Source organism: Grampus griseus (assembly GCF_964374135.1).
Source record: "Grampus griseus genome assembly, chromosome: 1".
Taxonomy (NCBI): Eukaryota; Metazoa; Chordata; class Mammalia; order Artiodactyla; family Delphinidae; genus Grampus; species Grampus griseus.
The window spans coordinates 66,786,782-66,805,962 of NC_139017.1; the positions used below are offsets into that span (position 1 = coordinate 66,786,782).

The window sequence follows — 19,181 nt, forward strand, 5'->3', positions numbered from 1 at the left end:
TTTGTGTCTAGGTATTTTTTGATTTCCTCTTCGATTTCTTCAGTGATCTCTTGGTTATTTAGTAATGTATTGTTTAGCCTCCACGTGTTTGTATTTTTTACGTTTTTTCCCCCGTAATTCATTTCTCATCTCATGGCGTTGTGGTCAGAAAAGATGCTTGATACGATTTCAGTTTTCTTAAATTTACTGAGGCTTGATTTGTGACCCAAGATGTGATCTATCCTGGTGTATGTCCCGTGTGCCCTTGAGAAGAAAGTGTAATCTGCTGTTTTTGGATGGAATGTCCTATAAATGCCAATTAAATCTATCTGGTCTACTGTGTCATTTAAAGCTTCTGTTTCCTTATTAATTTTCTGTTTAGATGATCTGTCCATTGGTGTAAGTGAGGTGTTAAGGTCCCCCACTATTAGTATATTACTGTAGATTTCCTCTTTTATAGCTGTTAGCAGTTGCCTTATGTATTGAGGTGCTCCTATGTTGGGTGCATGTGTATTTACAATTGTTATACCTTCTTCTTGGATTGATCCCTTGATCATTATGTAGTGTTGTTCCTTGTCTCTTTTAACATTCTTTATTTTAAAGTCTATTTTATCTGATAGGAGTATTGCTACTCCAGCTTTCTTTTGATTTCCATTTGCATGGAATATCTTTTTCCATCCCCTCACTTTCAATCTGAATGTATCCCTAGGTCTGAACTGGGTCTCTTGTAGACAGCATATATATGGGTCTTGTTTTTGTATCCATTCAGCAAGCCTGTTTCTTTTGGTTGGAGCATTTAATCCATTCACTTTTAAGGTAATTATCAATATGTATGTTCCTATGACCATTTTTTTAATTGTTTGGGGTTGCTTTTGTAGTTCCTTTTCTTCTCTTGTGTTTCCCACTTAGAGAAGTTCCTTTAGCATTTGTTGTAGAGCTGGTTTGGTGGTGCTGAATTCTCTTAGCTTTTGCTTGTCTGTAAAGCTTTTTATTTCTCCATCAATTCTGAATGAGATCCTTGCCGGGCAGAGTAATCTTGGTTGTAGGTTCTTCTCTTTCATCACTGTAAGTATATCATGCCACTCCCTTCCCACTCCCTTCTTGCTTGTAGAGTTTCTGCTGAGAAATCAGTTGTTAACCTTATGGGAGTTCCCTTGTATGTTATTTGTCATTTTTCTCTTGCTGCTTTCAATAATTTTTCTTTGTCTTTAATTTTTGCCCAGTTGATTACTACGTGTCTCAGCTTGTTTCTTCTTGGGTTTATTCTGTATGGGACTCGCTATGCTTCCTGGACTTGAGTGGCTATTTCCTTTCCCATGTTAGGGAAGTTTTCGACTATAATCTCTTCAAATATTTTCTCGGGCCCTTTCTCTCTCTCTTCTCCTTCTGGGACCCCTATAATGCGAATGTTGTTGCATTTAATGTTATCCCAGAGGTCTCTGAGGCTGTCTTCATTCCTTTTCATCCTTCTTTCTTTATTCTCTTCCATGGCAGTGAATTCTACCATTCTGTCTTCCAGGTCACTTATCCATTCTTCTGCCTCAGTTATCCTGCTATTGATTCCTTCTAGTGTAGTTTTCATTTCAGTTATTGTATTGTTCACCTCTGTTTGTTTGGGTCTTCTGGGTCTTTGTTAAACATTTCTTGCACCTTCTTGATCTTTGCCTCCATTCTTTTTCTGAGGTCCTGGATCATCTTCACTATCATTATTCTGAATTCTTTTTCTGGAAGGTTGTCTATCTCCACTTCATTTAGTTATTTTTCTGGGGTTTTATCTTGTTCCTTCATCTGGTACATAGCCCTCTGCCTTTTCATCTTGTCTATCTTTCTATGAATATCGTTTTTGTTCCACAGGCTGCAGGACTGTAGTTCTTCTTGCTTCTGCTGTCTGCCCTCTGGTGGATGAGGCTCTCTCAGTTACAGCATTTTTATCAACTGATCAATATATAACCCTGTTTTATGTGTTTCTATTTAAAGACACCTTCTTTAACAAATTCTGTTCACTCATTAACACTGAACTCACAGTCAATAGCAGTATATCTCATGCATGAATGAAGCTTTCTAACGTGTGTATTTTCTCCACATGGCACAATACAGCTTTCTCAAGCTTATGAACACTAGGCAGCACTTCAGTACTATGCTTGGGGGCCATTTTACAGGAAGAATTCACAAGCAAAAATTATAAAATGTGAAAAATATGGCACTAAATAGACCTCAAAAAGGACAACTGTTTACAGTATGAGAGCTGAAACAGGAAGGCGAAGTATTGCTTTGTTAAACTTTTGGGAATGCAAATGACCATGACAGCACTTTCAGTATTGATTTTGGGGGTAGAAATAAATTTTTGCAAGTAAGCGGATTCATAAATACGGAATATATGAATAAGGAAGGTCAACTATAATTCACTTTAAAACATTTTTTAAAGATTATTTTTTAAATAACAGTTTCAGGTTCACAGCAAACTTGAGAGGAAGGTACAGAGATTAAAAACATTTTTAACTAATGAAGAAATAATATGAATATATTTTTAAATATACACATAGTAAATGAATGAAATATTCTGATTACAGAGAACTGTTAGTTTCTACATATATCTGAATTACCTATTTCTACAAGATAATGATGAGAACAAGTTTAAGATGGAAGAGAAGTGTGTATTTCAACCTTACTGAAATCCTAGGTATTTAAAATTCCTGGGACCCCCCTGGTGGTCCAGTGGTTAAGACTCCAAGCTCCCAATGCAGGGGGCCCGGGTTTGATCCCTGGTCAGGGAACTACATCCCACATGCTACAACGAAGATCCCATATGCCACAACTAAGACCTGGAGCAGGTGAGTGAGTGAGTGAGTGAGTGAGTGAATGAATGAATGAATAAATAAATAAATAAATAATAAAATTCCTTAGCCAAGAGCTTCCACACTTTCTTACCTGATACTAGTGGTTTCTGTGTATTGGACAGCCATGAGCTGAGAATTTGAGCCCTGTTCCAGAGCACCCTGAAAGATAAAAAATGGTTAGATGTCACATAATGTAATCATATGAAAAGCTTCCTATACTGACTCATTCTACATTTACTAAACTTCATTAAAGTATTCATAAAGTTTGTTTGGTTTTTTTTTTTTGGCTGCTTTGGGTCTTCGTTGCTGTACACAGGCTTTCTCTAGTTGCAGCGAGCGGGGGCTACTCTTCGTTGTGATGCATGGGCTTCTCATTGCGGTGGCTTCTCTTGTTGCGGAGCACAGGCTCTAGGCACACGGGCTTCAGTAGTTGTGGTGCACAAGCTCACTAGTTGTGGTGCACAGGCTTAGTTGCTCCATGGCATGTGGGATCTTCCCAGACCAGGGATCAAACCCATGTCCCCTGCATTGGCAGGCAGATTCTTAACCACTGCGCCATCAGGGAAGTCCCCGTAAAGTTGTTTTCATGAATATACTGACATATTAAGTTCACATAACTAAACACCAATATAGAAATTAGAACTCTTTTGGTCACATTCTGGGCTGAGAGGTGTGTCTTACGGACAGTAAGACATTTAAGGCACTCCCCACAAAGATTAAAGAAATAGCTCAGGACTTCCCTGGTGGCGCAGTGGTTGAGAGTCTGCCTGCTGATGCAGGGGACACAGGTCTGTGCCCCGGTCCGGGAAGATCCCACATGCCGTGGAGCGGCTGCGCCCACGAGCCATGGCCGCTGAGCCTGTGCGTCTGGAGCCTGTGCTCCACAACGGGAGAGGCCACAACAGTGAGAGGCCAGCATGCCGCAAAAAAAAAAAAAAAAAAGCTCAAAAACTTAGTCCAAGTATCACAAGGTTTATCACCAAGTCATACAAGTATTACTGAACACATAACAACTTACGTTTGTCTAAAATAATTATTTTCCGAATGAAAATTTCCTGAATTATGAAAGGTTCATAATGAAACTAGATCTTATTGTTTACTGAATTAAACACAAAGATCTTCATGCCTAAATACACCTGTGGCCTAATCCATCATAAAGATATCTCATCAATGATTCTTGGCCAGAGAACAGTCCAATCTGGAACCATTAGTGGTCCACATAGACTACACTGGAAACCTGTCTTCCATATAGCACCTGCTTTGCACTATGCTTTCTTATATACCCCAGCAGCTTTGTAAGCTGATCTTCAAAAAAGTTTTATAAGAGTATCAGAGTTCAAGAGCACATTACCAATTATTATGTTAGGAAGTGACCTTATTATTACCCTGTCAAACAGTGACTTGAATAACTGTTTAATCTTAAGATTACTAGCATTTGTTCATTACTATATCCATCCATCCTTCCTTCAGCAATCAAACTTTCATAGAGTGCCTACTACATGTACTGGTGCTACAGAATTTAACATTTGACTTTTGCCCTCTAGAAGCTTGCAGTTTAACTGGGAAGACAGATATGTAGAAATGATATAATGTGATGCTAAAATAGAAGAATATACAAAGGGTTATGGGAAGAGAAGAGGGAACAATTTTGTTTGGTGGTAGATGGAACCAATATGCAGGGATGAATAGAGGGCTTCCAATTTCTGGCTCTGTAACAAGTCAAGGGTCTAATTTTACGAAAATCTAATGTCAGGCTTACATATAGTAAGTTAAAAATGTGTTAAACAAAAATAAAAAGCACAGATAAAATGAAAGGAAAAACAAATACATTTAAATAATAAAGTACTGTATTTATTGATATGCTTATCAAGTAAGTAGTAAATCAAGCCAAAATTAAACTACAGCTAGTGGATAAATATAAAATTTAAAATAAACATTAAATAACTGGTGAATTTTAAATGATTTTGCTACTTTGGCACACATGAAATTAGCAGAGAAGTCTGAAAGAAGCCAGACTTCATTCTCTAGGCTCAGAAATGAGTGGGTAGGATTTAAGGAAAGCTGAGTTACAGAGACATCAGGCAAACAGCAATTGAATATGCCATTTACCTATCTAAGATTTACACCAATAAACAAAGGGACTTCTGAAAACTTGGCTATGAACTTCAGCATTTTTAGCTATGTGGATTTAGCAAAAGGTCACAATCAGCAAAAAAAAGTGAGACAGACATTTACATAGAAATGAGAAAGATATTAAAATCTCCAATTATGTTGCAGATTTATCTGTTTTTCCCTTTAGTTCTGTCACTTTTTTGCATTATGTTTTTGAAACTTTGTTACTTGGAGCCTATACATTTAGAATTTTTATGACTTCTTAATTTAATATGTCAAAAGATAAGGCAAAAAACTCATTTAGGCCAATAATTTTCATCTAATTTTTCATAAAGCCCATTTTACCAGCTGTGTGGAATTCTCTACTGGCAATTACCTCTTCCTGCCCCTTTTTTGCTCTTCCCCTGTGTAACAAGGGATGAAAGCCTGAAAACTATATTACCCAAACTTTTTTGCTATCAGGGTCCAGACATAATTTAGCTTCTACAAATAACATATACTTGCACCAGATTTGGAAAGCAGAAGGGAAACAGAGTCCATTTTTCCTCCAGCCATGGAGGCAGCTAACGTGTAGGCTTTGGCAGACTGGACACTGTATTCCAACGTCAGTAAACAGCTTTGGGACTCTGAGGTAACTGTGACATTAGTAATGATGTACTAACAACCAATAAAGATGCCATAATAGGTGAACAAAAAGTGCCTGAGAGGCCCAGAGAAACACATACTGGATAATCATGGAATCTCAAATGTCAGAGCTTAAGCTCATTTAGACTAACCCTCATTATTTTATAGTTGAAAGCAGTCCCTTAATGGTTAAAAGTCCATGTTTCTCAATATACTTTTAATGTACTTAGGAACCTATCATGTGCTGCTTCCAATTAGTCTCCAAATAATCAAATAGCTTAGGAGTTTCCATTAGTAGATAAACAGGTAAACCTGGTGAAACATATCCCATCCCAAAATAAAACCTCTTCCTTGATTCTTACAGCTACTCCATTTCTCTGTTTCCATTAATGGGGATCATCCTGAAATAATTTTCTCTATTTCCTCATTTTATTTTTACTTCCTGAACCCACATCGCTCAGACTTTTGTCATCACCACTCCAATGAGACAACCTTCATCAAAGTCATTAACAAGTTCTAATAATCAAATCCAATGGTAATTTCCCAGTCCTCATCTTAATCAACACCTCTTAACCTCTGTAACAGTAAATCACATCCTCTTCCTTAAAAACTTTCTTTGCTTGGGTTTTTGGATACAACTATCCTACATTTTTTCTTTTTCTACTGGCCAGCCACTCCTCTTCCTTCTCAAGTGCTGATTTTTCCTTGTCTTTTAAACTCTAATGTTGACGTTGTTCCAGGGTTCAGTTCCTTACCTCTTTTCTCTTCTTTTTACCTTCTCTCTAGGTGATATCATCCCAAATTAAACTTCCAGTCTCAACCTCTCCCCTATACTCCAGACCTGGATATCTGAGTAGCCACCTGACTTCTCCACTTGAATGTCTAATAGCCATCTCAAACTTAATATATCTAAAACTCTTTTTTCTTGCCTCCAACTCCTCCTTCCCTACTCTCAGTCTCAGTAAATGGCATCATCATTCATCCAGCAGCTATAGCATAGGAATTACCACTGTTTCCTTTTTATTTTACAATAGCAATTTCATCATCTATACTTTCAAAATATATTTGGCATTCAAGTACTTTCCTCCACCTTCAAATTTACCACTCTAGTATGGCCCACAATGATCTCCCACCTACACTACTGAGATGGCTTAACTGGTCTCCCTACATCCACTCATGTTCCCTGCTGTGTTCTACCTGGGGTAGCAGTTAGAGCAATCTTTTAAAAATATAAATCAGATCAAGTCACAGCCTTGCTCAAACCTCTCAATGCTGTCCTCTCGCACCTAGGATGAAAACCTAAGTTCTCACCATTGCATATGAGATTTGATATGATTTAGCCTCCTCTGTCTTTCTGACATCATCTTTGGCTACTCTCCCCTTAGTCATTGTAATCCAGCCTTACTCAACTTCTTGATGTTCCTCAAATATGCAAACTGTTTCCTCCTGAGGGTCTCTATACTTTCTATTCCCTTGGTCTAAAAGCTGTTTCTCCAGATTTTCTCCTAGACCTTTACATTTTGTCCTTCATTTTCTGCCTATGGCAAAAGCTATGTTCTCACCAAACCCCTTCTTCATCCCAAGCACATAGGAAGACTACATTTGCCTAACCTTCTGCAAGGGAGGCTGGGAAAAGTGACAGAGTTTTAGTCAACTGAACATTGACTAAAGTCCAGGCCTGATCCCTAAAACATGCTGCATAATCTTCCAAACTTTCTTCCCCAACACCCAAAGCTAAAAGCAAAGGATTTCAAGTTGCTGGGCTACAATGTGGAAGAACCTGGATTCCTTAGTCACTGCTTGGAGGAAACCCATTCTAGAGAGCTACCTCAAACGCTGGGTGAGAAACAAATTTTTATTCCATTAAACTACTGAGATTTTGAGGCTAAATGTTATAACAGCTGGTAATAACTACCTTGACAATACCTTACTCAAGTGGTATCTCTTTAGAGAAGGCTTCTCTAACCACCCAATCTAAAATAGCCACTCACCTCTCCATTCAAACTCTAACTTCCAACCCTGCTTTTTCTTTAGAGAACTTCTAATTTTTAGTATATTTATTTATTTACTTGTTTATTTATTTTTTAATTTAATTTTTTCCCTCATGATGAGAACTTTAAAGATCTACTCTCTTAGCAACTTTCAAATATACACTACAGTATTATTAACTATGGTTATCATGCAGCAAACTACATCCTCATGACTTCTTTATTTCATAACTGGAAGTCTGTACCCTCCACCCACCACCTCTGGCAACCACAATCTGTTCTCTGTATCCATGAGTTTGTTGGGTATTTTTTCAAGATTCCACATGTAAATGAGATCATATGGTATTTGTCTTTTTTTGTATGACTTATTTCACTTTACGTGTTTATTGTTTATCTTTCCCATTAGAATGTAAGTTCCATGAAGGCAGGGATTTTATCATACCCTCTACTGTATTCCCAGGGTCGAGAACAGTACCTGGCTCATTATTACTACCACAGGTAACATTTGCTGGGAGAATGCAATGTGTCAGTCTAAGTGCTTCAGAAGTAGTAATAAATAGTTGAATGACAGAAAGACTATAAATGGTGCTTTGTGGTAAACAATATTAAGATAGAAGCCCAGTTTAATAGGTTCTAAATAAGAGCTGTCATTAACCTGTAGTGCTACAAGTCTAAGTACAAAAATGCCCTCCACGGAGATGTGCCTTCACTTCTAAGCTGTCCTACATTTGAAAAGCTCTAAGAACAGAGGAGATAAACAATATCATTTATTATATTATTTGTGCCAAAAACATGTCATACAGATGTCCATGCATAAAACCCCTGGCTTGAAAGCAAATTTGAGGGAGAGAGCAGGAAACAGCACTATGTCTGAGCAGGAAATACTAGTGCTATAAAACCTAAATGAGTGCCGTGAAACCTGGGAGGAGGGTTTCAATGGCAGTGACACCTGCTTCAGTAGCAGCAGGAGGTAGTGGGAAGTGGCTAAAGTTCAAGCTTCCCAAATGTTCCAAAGAAGAGAGCAACACATCTACAGGAAGCCTTCTAACAAATATGCCAACTATTGTTCAAAGACAAGCAGAAACAAACCTGAAGAATACGGGTTTTCTGTTGATTATTTGTCGTTCTTCTCGACTTGGTCCTTTCCACTTCGTGTCTATGAACCCACCCTCGAAGTTCATGATTTAACCTATAAAATAGCTTAATTAGTTAAACATATTTCATAGAAACAGATGTCTCACCTTTGGTTGGAAATGAATTTAATCATATTCTGAGGTTCTAAAGAGCATTCCAAGTGCCTAATGGTTCAATATTCTTTTTTGATTTGAGAAAGCTAAGACACTTAATGTTATCTTTAATGACATGCATTTTTATATGGTAGCCTCCTCAATCAGAGTTCAAAATTCAAAGAAAATTAGAGCTAAATACCTGGCAAACATCAATATTGGATGCAAAGTTTTTTCCACAAAATAGTATTTCCTGTTTCTGCTCTTGGACTATGTACACACAAATACTGGAGACACTGGAGAGCACAAAACAAGTCATAGGAGTCCTAACAACAAATGGATTCATTAAAGCCTTTGAAAATCATGCTTTTTTGGGGAGTAGAAAAAGAATGAATCAACTGCTCAGGAGGAGAAATTTCAAGGTACTATAATCCAAATTTTCCAACACTGGAAATTAAAAAAAAAAAAAAAGCCAGTTCAAATATAACTTCCCTTTATTTTGCTTACTCTTTAGAGCAGTTGTGAAGATGTCAGACTATACTTACTTAAATATAGTTGATTACTACGTATCACAAAAAAACTGAAGCAGTTTTTGAGGTTCAAAGATAGGATCCAAAATCACAGGAAAAAATTCAAGGGAAAAGTAGATAAAGAAAAGTACACTAATGTGAAAATGACTCCAGAATCACATATCTTCAAATTATTATCTTCCTAATTTGAAGAAAAAGGTACTTTCCACTATGAATGTTACCACTGCAAGTCTAACACTTACCCTGAATTTTTATATTAATATCCTTCTTCAGTTTTCAAATAAGACATATTTAAGTATACAACCCCAATACCATCACAGGAAATAGACCCATCACCATCTCTATCAGGTTGCTGGGGAAACTGGACAACAATTGATACGCCTACGGTTATTCAATAAATAATTCATAGTTTTCTCAACCACTTGGTTAATTTGAACAAATACTTTTCTAGGTTCCAAAGCTAAACACAGGAACCCACTCAGATATATCTGCAACAACTGAAAACACTCACCTGAGAGATTCTGTTGTGTTAATCAGGGGCTGACAGGGAGGTGGAGGAATATAGAGTAGTGGTTTTTCAGTTAGCACCATCAGGGCTTTGTCATTTGAAACAGAATGGTCATATCTGAAAAACCGTTTACAAAATGTGTTACCTTCTGTCTTAAATTCCTAAGACGAAGATTGCTATAAGAAAGTCATTGCTAGTATTAAGATTTCATGGAAATAAAAATACTGTATAAACAACGAAGTCCTACTGTATAGCACAGAGAACTATAGTCAATATCCTGATAAACCATAATGGAAAAGAATATGAAAAACAATGCGTCTGTGTGTGTGTGTGTGTGTGTGTGTGTGTGTGTGTGTACACATAAAATGGAATCACTCTGCTGTACGGGAGAAATTAACTCAACATTGTAAATCAACTATACTTCAACAAAAAAAGTTTTTAATATTGTAAATAGAACATACTGCAAGAAAGAAGTGAATGTAATTTAAAAAGGAGGGAAGTATAGACCACACAGCACAAATTTCATTTTCCAATTTTCTACAGAGATTATCATGGTAGTTCACATTTATTGCTCAATTATTATGTACCCGAAACTAGGGATACGATGATAACACATGGCTCATATCTTCAATGAGCTCAAGGCATACACAGTGCTGCTGGAACAGAGGTGGTGACAAAGTAAGAGGAGAAATTGGGGGAAAGACCCACCGATTGATAGGAAAGACTTACGATTGATAGGAAAGTATTATTAACCAGGACTGAAGTTTTGTGGTCATTCTCATCTCTGTGATAACAGAACTGAATAGTCTCCTTAAAACAGTGTGTGTGGTAGGGGAAAGGGAAAGCATAAAATACTTGGTAGGAGAAAAGTAAAAGCCTTGAAAAGCTACATATAAATTTTAGAATCCCTAATAAAACAACAGAGTGACATTAACCAGTTATTCTATTAACTTCAAAAAATATACTTTCCTAATCATCACAGTGATCTATATCATGCAAATTCATATCCAGGATGTGATGTAGGGAGCAAAATCTGAGTTGAAAATTAGAATCTGAGCTGAGGGCATTATTGTTATTTATTCCCTTCAGTCGGCTATTTTAACCTTTCTCACTAAGAAATCTTAGCTCTATCTTGAATTTCTTTATATACAATATTCTGGATTTAGAAAACTGGATATATTAAAATCTAAAAAGAAAAACTATAAACACAAAATTGGACACAGCTAGATTTGTACTTTTCATTAATTCAATCAACAAATATTTACTGAATACCAACTGTGTGCCAGGTACTGTGCTAGGTGCTGGAATTCCAATAGGGAACAAGGGAAATGAAGTCTCCATCCTCAAAGACCTTAGTGGGGAAGATGGACCAAATACAAGAAAACAAACACATAAAATAAATCCAAACTGTGGTAAGAGCTATGAAAGAAATAAGCATATGGTTGAAATAGAAAACCAACAACAATGCCTACTTTAGATAAAATGGTCTGAAAAGGAGATGGTATTTAAGACAAGGCATAAAAGATGAGAGGAAGCCAGCCCTATAGAAACTGGGGTAAGAGCGTTCTAGACAGAGGCAGGTGGGACAAGGGAGGATTTAAGGAACTTAAGGAAAACTACTCATCAGCTGAAGAGTTGTAAGCAAGTGAGGGAGGCACAAGATGAGGTTGGAAAGACAGAGACCAGATTATGATAAGGAATTACTAAATTTAATAAGAAGCCACAAAAGGGTATTAAGTAGAGAAGTGATATATTTTAATTTACATTTATGCCTTGCCATTGTTACCAAAAACAGTTTTGATAGAGGCAAAAGGGGAAGCTGGGAGACCAGTTAGGAGAGATCTATAGCAATCTGGGCAAGAGATGAAGATACTATGGACTAAGGTGGTGGCAATGAAGATGAAGAAGAATGAACCAATTCAAGATAATATTTGGAAAGAACATCAACAGCACATGTTGAAAGGGAGGAACCAGGGTTTCTGACTTGAGAAACAGAAATAAAGAAGCCTGTTGTAACCATTTTATCCTGGGTTGTCTGGCGCGCGAGTGGTGAAGCAGTCCTCTCAGAGACGAGGGAACATGGCGCTGCTCCCACGTGCATGGTTGCCTCTGTCAGTACAGTGTCTAAACCGCAAGGCTTGATTGACCCAGTTTCACTGTTTCCACCTGAGCTGATAAGGGCCTGCCTCCCTCAGGATCCTTGTGGAGCCATGTGGCTGACAGGGTCTTGGTGCTCCAGCCAGGTGTCAGGCCTGTGCCTCTGAGGTGGGAGAGCTGAGTTCAGGACATTGGTCCACAAGAGACGTCCCAGCTCCACGTAATTTCAAATGGCAAAAGCTTTCCCAGAGATCTCCATCTCAATGCTAAGACCCAGCTCCACTCTACAACCAGCAAGCTAGAGTGCTGGACACCCTATGCCAAACAACTAGCAAGACAGGAACACAACCCCATGCATTATCAGAGAGGCTGCCTAAAATCATAATAAGGTCACAGACACCCCAAAACACACCACCAAACACGGTCTTGTCCACCAGAAAGACAAGATCCAGCCTCATCCACCAGAACACAGGCACCAGTACCCTCCACCCAGAAGCCTACACAACCCACTGAACCAACCTTAGCCACTGGGGGCAGACACCAAAAACAATGGGAACTACGAACCTGCAGGCTGCGAAAAGGAGACCCCAAACACAGTAAATTAAGCAAAATGAGAAGACAGAGAAACAAACAGCAGATGAAGGAGCAAGGTAAAAACCCACCAGACCAAACAAATGAAAAGGAAATAGGCAGTCTACCTGAAAAAGATTTCAGAGTAATGATAGTAAAGATGAACCAAAATCTTGGAAACAGAATGGAGAAAATACAAGAAACATTTAACAAGGACCTAGAAGAACTAAAGAGCAAACAAACAATGACAAACACCACAATAAATGAAATTTAAAATTCTCTAGAAGGAATCAATAGCACAATAACTGAGGCAGAAGAACAGATAAGTGACCTGGAAGATAAAATAGTGGAAATAACTACTGCAGATCAGAATAAAGAAAAAAGAATGAGAAGAATTGAGGAGTCTCAGAGACCTCTGGGACAATATTAAACTCACCAACATTTGAATTATAGGGGTCCCAGAAAAAGAACAGAAAAAGAAGAGGACTGAGAAAATACTTGAAGAGATTATAGGTGAAAACTTCCCTAAAATGGGAAAGGAAATAGTTAATCAAGTCCAGGAAGCACACAGAGTCCCATACAGGATAAATCCAAGGAGAAACACACCAAGACACACATTAATCAAACTATCAAAAATTAAATACAAAGAAAACATATTAAAAGCAGCAGGGAAAAAGAACAAATAACATACAAAGGAATCCCCATAAGGTTAACAGCTGATCGTTCAGCAGAAACTCTGCAAGCCAGAAGGGAGTGGCAAGACATACTGAAAGTGATGAAAGGGAAAAACCTACAACAAAGACTACTCTACCCAGCAAGGACCTCATTCAGATTCAACGGAGAAATTAAAATCTTTACAGACAAGCAAAAGCTAAGAGAATTCAGTACCACCAAACCAGCTTTACAACAAATGCTAAAGGAACTTCTCTAGGCAGGAAACACAAGAGAAGGAAAAGACCTATAATAACAAACCCAAAACAATTAAGAAAATGCGAATAGGAACATACATATCGATGACTACTTTAAATGTAAATGGATTAAATGCTCCCACCAAAAGACACAGACTGGCTGAATGGATACAAAAACAAGACCCATATATATAGTGTCTACAAAAGACCCACTTCAGACCTAGGGACACATACAGACTGAAAGTGAGGGGGATGGAAAAAGATATTCCAGCAAATGGAAATCAAAAGAAACCTGGAGTAGCAATTATCATATCAGACAAAATAGACTTTAAAATAAAGACTATTACAAGAGACAAACAAGAATACTACATAATGATCAAGGGATCAATCCAAGAAGAAGATATAAGAATTGTAAATATTTATACACCCAATAAAGAAACACCTCAATACATAAGGCAACGAGAAAAACATAATTCAAAAACAGTCATGTACCACAATGTTCATTGAAGCTCTATTTACAATAGCCAGGACATGGAAGCAACCTAAGTGTCCATCGACAGATGAATGGATAAAGAAGATGTGGTATATATATACAATGGAATATTACTCAGCCATAAAAAGAAACAAAATTGAGTTATTTGTAGTGAGGTGGATGGACCTAGAGTCTGTCATACAAAGTGAAGTAAGTAAGAAAGATAAAAACAAATACCATATGTTAACACATATATATGGAATCTAAAATTTTTTAAAAATGGTCATGAAGAACCTAGGGGCAGGATGGGAATAAAGACTCATACCTACAAGAGAATGGACTTGTGGACATGGGGAGTGGGAAGGGTAAGCTGGGACAAAGTAGGAGAATGGCATGGAAATATAAACACTACCAAATGTAAAATAGATAGCTAGTGGGAAGCAGCCGCATAGCACAGGGAGATCAGCTTGGTGCTTTGTGACCACCTAGAGGAGTGGGATAGGGAGGGTGGGAGGGAGAGAGACACAAGAGGGAATAGATACGGGGATAAATGTATATGTATAGCTGATTCACTTTGTTATAAAGCAGAAAATAACACACCACTGTAAAGCAATTATACTCCAATAAAGGTGTTAAAAGAAATAAAAAAATAAAATAAAAGGATCATACACATCAAGTGGGGTTATCCCAGGAATGCAAGGATTCTTTAACATATGCATATCAATCAATGTGATAAACCATATTAACAAACTGAAGGAGAAAAACCATATGATCATCTCAATAGATGCAGAAAAAGCTTTCAACAAAATTCAAAACCCATCTATGATAAAAACCCTCCAGACAGTAGGCACAGAGGGAACCTTCCTCAACATAATAAAGGCCATATATGACAAACCCACAGACAACATCGTTCTCAATGGTGAAAAACTGAAACCATTTCCCCTAAGATCAGGAACAAGACAAGAGTGTCCACTCTCATCAGTATTATTTAACATAGTTTTGGAACTTTTAGCCACAGCAATCAGAGAAGAAAAAGAAATAAAAGGAATCCAAATCAGAAAAAAAGAAGTAAAGCTGTAACTCTGTGCAGATGATGTGATACTATACACAGAAAATCCTAAAGATGCTACCAGAAAACTACTAGAGCTAATCAATGAATTTGGTAAGGTACCAGGATACAAAATTAATGCACAGAAATCTCTGGCATTCCTATACACTAATGATAAAAAATCTGAAAGAGAAATTAAGGAAACACTCCCATTTACCACTGCAACAAAAAGAATAAAATACCTAGGAATAAACCTACCTAAGGAGACAAAACACCTGTATGCAGACAACTATAAGACACTGGTGAAAGAAATTAAAGATGATACTAACAGATGGAGAGATATACCAAGTCCTTGGATTGGAAGAATCAACATTGTGAAAATGACAATACTACCCAAAGCAATCTACAGATTCAATGTAATCCCTATCAAACTACCATTGGCATTTTTCACAGAACTAGAACAAAAAATTTCACAATTTGTATGGAAACACAAAAGACCCCGAATAGCCAAGGCAATCTTGAGAAAGAAAAATGGAGCTGGAGGAAACAGGCTCCCAGACTTCAGACTATACTACAAAGGTACAGTAATCAAGACAGTATGGTACTGGCACAAAAACAGAAATATATATCAATGGAACAGGCCATAAAGCCCAGAGATAAACCCATGCACATATGGTCACCTTATTTTTTATAAAGGAGGCAAGAATATACAGTGGAGAAAAGACAGTGTCTTCAATAAGTGGTGCTGGGATAACAGGACAGCTACAAAAGAATGAAATTAGAACACTCCCTAACACCATACACAAAAATAAGCTCAAAATGGATTAAAGACCTAAATGTAAGGCCAGAAACTATCAAACTCTTAGAGGAAAACATAGGCAGAACACTCTATGACATAAATCACAGCAAGATCCTTTTTGATCCACCTCCCAGAGAAATGGAAATAAAAACAAAAATAAACAAATGAATAAACCTAATGAAACTTCAAAGCTTTTGCACAGCAAAGGAAACCATAAACAAGACCAAAAGACAACCCTTAGAATGGGAGAAAATATTTGCAAATGAAGCAACTGACGAAAGATTAATCTCCAAAATTTACAAGCAGCTCATGTAGCTCAATAACAAAAAAACAAACAACCCAATCCAAAAATGGGCAGAAGACCTAAATAGACATTTCTCCAAAGAAGATATACAGACTGCCAACAAACACATGAAAGAATGCTCAACATCATTAATCATTATAGAAATGCAAATCAAAACTACAATGAGATATCATCTCACACCAGTCAGAATGGCCATCATCAAAAAATCTAGAAACAATAAATGCTGGAGAGGGTGTGGAGAAAAGGGAATACTCTTGCACTGCTGGTGGGAATGTGAATTGGTACAGCCACTATGGAGAACAGTATGGAGGTTCCTTAAAAAACTACAAATAGGGGCTTCCCTGGTGGCGCAGTGGTTGAGAGTCCGCCTGCCGATGCAGGGGACACGGGCTCGTGCCCCGGTCCGGGAAGATCCCACATGCCGCGGAGCGGCTAGGCCCGTGAGCCATGGCCGCTGAGCCTGCGCGTCCGGAGCCTGTGCTCCGCAACGGGAGAGGCCACAACGGTGAGAGGCCCGCGTACCGAAAAAAAAAAAAAAAAAAAAAAAAAAAAAAAAAAAAACTACAAATAGAACTACCATATGACCCAGCAATCCCACTACTAGGCATATACCCTGAGAAAACCATAATTCAAAAAGAGTCATGTTCCAAAATGTTCATTGCAGCTCTATTTACAATAGCCCGGAGATGGAAACAACCTAAGGGTCCATCATCGGATGAATGGATAAAGAAGATGTGGCACATATATACAATGGAATATTACTCAGCCATAAAAAGAAACGAAATTGAGCTATTTGTAATGAGGTGGATAGACCTAGAGTCTGTCACACAGAGTGAAGTAAGTCAGAAAGAGAAAGACAAATACCATATGCTAACACATATATATGGAATTTAAGAAAAAAAATGTCATGAAGAACCTAGGAGTAAGACAGGAATAAATACACAGACCTACTGGAGAATGGACTTGAGGCTATGGGGAGGGGGAAGGGTAAGCTGTGACAAAGCGAGAGAGAGGCATGGACATATATACACTACCAAACGTAAGGTAGATACCTAGTGGGAAGCAGCCACATAGCACAGGGTGATCAACTCAGTGCTTTGTGACTGCCTGGAGGGGTGGGATAGGGAGGGTGGAAGGGAGGAAGATGCAAGAAGGAAGAGATATGGGAACATATGTATATGTATAACTGATTCACTTTGTTATAAAGCAGAAACTAACACACCATTGCTAAGCAATTATACTCCAATAAAGATGTTAAAAAAAAAAATCTACAAATAGAACTACCATACGACCCAGCAATCCCACTACTGGGCATATACCCTGAGAAAACCATAATTCAAAAAGAGTCATGTACCAAAATGTTCATTGCAGCTCTATTTACAATATCCAGGAGATAAACAACCTAAGTGTCCATCATCGGATGAATGGATAAAGAAGATGTGGCACATATATACAATGGAATATTACTCAGCCATAAAAAGAAATGAAATTGAGCTATTTGTAATGAGGTGGATGGAACTAGAGTCTGTCATACAGAGTGAAGTAAGTCAGAAAGAGAAAGACAAATACCATATGCTAACACATATATATGGAATTTAAGAAAAAAAAATGTCATGAAGAACCTAGGGGTAAGACAGGAATAAAGACACAGACCTACTAGAGAATGGACTTGAGGATATGGGGAGGGGGAAGGGTAAGCTGTGACAAAGCGAGAGAGTGGCATGGACATATATACACTACCAAATGTAAAACCGATAGCTAGTGGGAAGCAGCCACATAGTACAGGGAGATCAGCTCGGTGCTTTGTGACCACCTAGAGGGGTGGGATAGGGAGGGTGGGAGGGAGGGAGACGCAAGAGGGAAGAGATATGGGAACATATGTATATGTATAACTGATTCACTTTGTTATAAAGCAGAAACTAGCACACCATTGTAAAGCAATTATACTCCAATAAAGCTGTAAAAAAATTTTTTAAAAAAAGGTAAAAAAAATAAAAATTATTAAAAAACAAAAGGCAGAACACTCTATGACATAAATCACAGCAAGATTCTTTTTGACCCACCTCCTAGAGAAATGGAAATAAAAACAAAAATAAACCAATGGGACCTAATGAAACTTCAAAGCTTTTGCACAGCAAAGGAAGCCATAATCAAGAAAAAAAGACAACCCTTAGAATGGGAGAAAACATTTGCAAATGAAGCAACTGACAAAGGATTAATCTCCAAAATTTACAAGCAGCTCATGCAGCTCAATATGAAAAAAACAAACAACCCAATCCAAAAATGGGCAGAAGACCTAAATAGACATTTCTCCAAGGAAGATATACAGATTGCCAACAAACACATGAAAGGATGCTCAACATCATTAATCATTAGAGAAATGCAAATCAAAACTACAATGAGGTATCACCTCACACCAGTCAGAATGGCCATCATCAAAAAATCTACAAACAAGAAATGCTGGAAAGGGTGTGGAAAAAAGGGAACCCTCTTGCACTGTTGGTGGGAATGTACATTGATACAGCCACTATGGAGAATAGTATGGAGGTTCCTTAAAAAATTTTAAATAGAACTACCAGACGACCCAGCAATCCCACTAATGGGCATATACCCTGAGAAAACCATAATTCAAAAAGAGTCATGCACCACAATGTTCACTGCAGCTCTATTTACAAAAGCCAGGACATGGAAGCAACCTAAGTGTCCACTGACAGATGAATGGGTAAAGAAGATGTGGCATATATATCCAGTGGAATATCACTCAGCCATAAAAAGAAATGAAATTGAGTTATTTGTAGTGAGGTGGATGGACCTAGAGACTGTCATACAGAGTGAAGTAAGTCAGAAAGAGAAAAATAAATACTGTATGCTAACACATATATATGGAATCTAAAAAAAAAATTTTAAATGGTCATGAAGAACCTAGGGGCCGGACAGGAATAGAGACGCAGATGTAGAGAACGAGTTGAGGACACGGGGAGGGGGAAGGGTAAGCTGGGATGAAGTGAGAGTGGCATGGACATATGTACACTACCAAGTGTAAAACAAATAGCTAGAGGGAAGCAGACACATAGCACAGGGAGATCAGCTTGGTGTTCTGTGACCACCTAGAGGGGTGGGATAGGGAGGGTGGGAGGGAGGAAGACGCAAGAGGGAAGAGATATGGGGATATATGTATA

At 37.9% G+C, this 19,181-nt stretch overlaps 1 protein-coding gene across 3 annotated transcripts in view; it reads right to left on the bottom strand.

Moving 5' to 3' along the window:
- ATF6 (activating transcription factor 6) overlaps positions 1-19,181 on the bottom strand; it is a 222,639-nt gene that overhangs the window by 128,071 nt on the left and 75,387 nt on the right. For 2 of the 3 annotated variants that reach the window (XM_082655486.1, XM_082655484.1), the window contains exons 11-13: positions 9,808-9,921; positions 8,630-8,729; positions 2,908-2,975 (exon numbers count right to left, since the gene is read on the bottom strand). In XM_082655486.1, coding sequence (XP_082511612.1) covers positions 2,908-2,975; positions 8,630-8,729; positions 9,808-9,921 — 282 coding nt within the window. The remainder of the gene's footprint in view (positions 1-2,907; positions 2,976-8,629; positions 8,730-9,807; positions 9,922-19,181) is intronic. The other variant, XM_082655485.1, reaches the window with a different exon arrangement.